The sequence below is a fragment of the Thermobia domestica genome, chromosome 9 (genome assembly GCF_964235325.1).
Source record: "Thermobia domestica chromosome 9, izTheDome1.hap1.1, whole genome shotgun sequence".
In the NCBI taxonomy this organism is placed as follows: domain Eukaryota; kingdom Metazoa; phylum Arthropoda; class Insecta; order Zygentoma; family Lepismatidae; genus Thermobia; species Thermobia domestica.
This window is the reverse complement of record NC_137462.1, coordinates 61,133,862-61,136,372: the sequence shown is the minus strand read 5'-3', so window position 1 is coordinate 61,136,372 and position 2,511 is coordinate 61,133,862. Positions and strand designations below refer to the sequence as shown.

Here is a 2,511-nt window from a genome sequence, read left to right as displayed (position 1 = left end):
AAGTAAGGATTGTAATGGCGAAAGAAGCTTTTAGAAGGAAGAAACTACTATTTTGTGAGACCTTGAATAAAGAGTTAAGGAAAGGAATCATAATATGCTTCTTGTGGAGTGTTGTTCTATGTGGGTCAGAAACATAGGCATTACGAAAAATTTATGGAAAATGACTAGAAGTTTTTGAAACATGAGTGTGGAGAAAAATGGAGAGAATTAGCTGGGTCGAGCCGAAAACGAATGAGAGAATCTTAGAAATGGAGGGGAGAAGAGGAAGAGAAACTTGTTGGGACTTTGACTAAGAAGGAACTGTATCATGCGGGATGTGCCAGAGGATATGGTGGCAGGAAAGAGGGAGAGGCGAAGGAGACTACAATTAATGACGATATGAAAATAGAAAAATGATTATATTTTTAGCAAAATTTTGACTTCCCATAACTTTGGATACCTTCGTTTGCGCAAGTTCAAATTTGGTGTGTAGATTAAGTAAGACGTGTAGAATCGAATAACATAAATTTTCAAGTCAAAATGTCAAAGGTCTTAAAACTCGTCTCTGACTTATTACTATTCAGCTTTCAGTTTGAAATTTGAATCGGAAAAACATCAAATTTTTGCGAACTTCATGGCAATTTCAACTGAATAGTATCATGGGGTACTAGAGATGTAATACATAATTAGACAAACCAGGAAATGAAAAGTCTATTGAATGTTTTAGACTACAATTGAAACATTTTCTCTAGCATAGATGAATGATGTTTTTAATAGCGCCTCTATACAAATCGGATTTCATTACTTGACAAATAAGCACCAAAATATACAGGGAATGGTAAGTTATTATGTCTGATCTCTTATATCCACAGTATCATCTGCTTAATGGGATGTTCTCAGGTACAATGATGTTTATAGTATTTTCACTACATTTTTCAACAATAAAGAAATAAAAGTAATAATAATACATGAAGTATCATGCGACATAAACCTTGGAAATACATTGCAATAACAAATATAAAAACTGTATAAACGTAAATATTACCAAAAACATGAGCATGATAGCTTGTTAAAAGAATTGATATGTTCGATGTATATAATAGTAAAATGTTTGCTTTTAGTTAACACAAGCACACAGATAAAGGTTAGCAATGGTACGTAGATCGCAACAATTTAGAACAATAAACACAAAGAAACGATGTAAAGATTATGAGGTACGAAAACCAAGGAAAGCAAGCGAAAGAATCCCATCAAGACATCACAACATCAGAGTTCAATCAAGCAGTAGCTACAGATTTTGCAGAATTTGCCACCAGTCTGACAAGAAAGAACCATTAAAATCTCCTTGTAAGTGTAAAGGCTCAATCGGCCTTGTACATATTAAATGTCTTGAAAAATGGCTGCGTAAAAGTAAAACTAATCATTGTGAAATATGTGGTTTTGAGTTTTTCACAGTAAAATCCCGCAAATATCGTCTTTGTCAGTCGCTGTATATTTGGTTGCGAATTCATAACACGCCAAATGATAGGAAGGCATTTTGTCTGCGACTTTTCCTCTTTTTGGTTACAACATCTCTAGCAGCTTTTTGTTCATACACGTGTTTCAACGATGTAAGGGATTATCATTATCAGCGCAGGTTCACAGGGTCTTTGAATCACACTGGATGGACAGGCATTGTAATATTTATTTCCAAAGTCATAATTCTTATAGTTTCGTATATATTGATAATTATGACATTCAAATATCACATCAAAAACTGGTATCTGTGGTACAAGAATTCTTATATTACCTATATTATGGATTCTGAAACTGTTACCGGTGACAGTGAAGACCGTCATAGATTAGACATTGTTTATTTTAGTGGACAGAGACATATCACTGATTCCTTTCTCAGACAACCAAGAAGACTTTTAGCAACAGAACCAGATGCTGAAATCGAGAATTCTAGTGCGACTCCTTTACCATATCGCTTATTCCTACCAAGTGAAATAATGGAAATTGTTAATTCTACTACCATAACGCCACCAACTAGGATAGAAGATATTATCAACGAACTGTCTGATGGATCAAGACGAGAAAATGCACATTGGCGATTCTAAATTTCGTTGTGTTCCTTCACCTTAGCTACAGTCGAATTTTTTAACTTTTCTCGATAGAGCAAGTGTAAGAGAGTAATGTACTTCTTCTCTGTTACTGTGTAAAATGATCAAATTATTTTCTTTAAATTTTTAGCCCAATAGAATTTACTGATGGTATATATATAAAAAACTTGTTTCCAATTGTAATCTAGAGGAGCAAGTAAGAGAAGGTCTCTGACAGATCGTTACCACTACTTACGTGGCAAGGCTTTTTCAGTGTATCTATAATGGCAGTTTTCTTAATGGTGTAAAACAGAGTGGTCGTGGTTGAAACATTAGCACGAAAGTGGGGCTCCATTTTTGCCTCCACATGTGGTAAGAAACTTCAGGGACAATCTCCTGATGGCTCTTCTATAGTATTTGATTTTCTTGACGTTCTTTAATTTTTCCATAC

General features: G+C 34.5%; 1 protein-coding gene across 1 annotated transcript; it reads left to right on the top strand.

The window, feature by feature from the left end:
- The first annotated feature begins 994 nt into the window (after positions 1-994).
- Positions 995-2,209, top strand: LOC145694006 (uncharacterized). Its single transcript, XM_081770150.1, has one exon. It carries the CDS (start codon positions 1,131-1,133, stop codon positions 2,076-2,078), a length of 948 nt encoding a protein of 315 aa, XP_081626276.1. The 5' UTR covers positions 995-1,130; the 3' UTR covers positions 2,079-2,209.
- Positions 2,210-2,511: the final 302 nt, after the last annotated feature.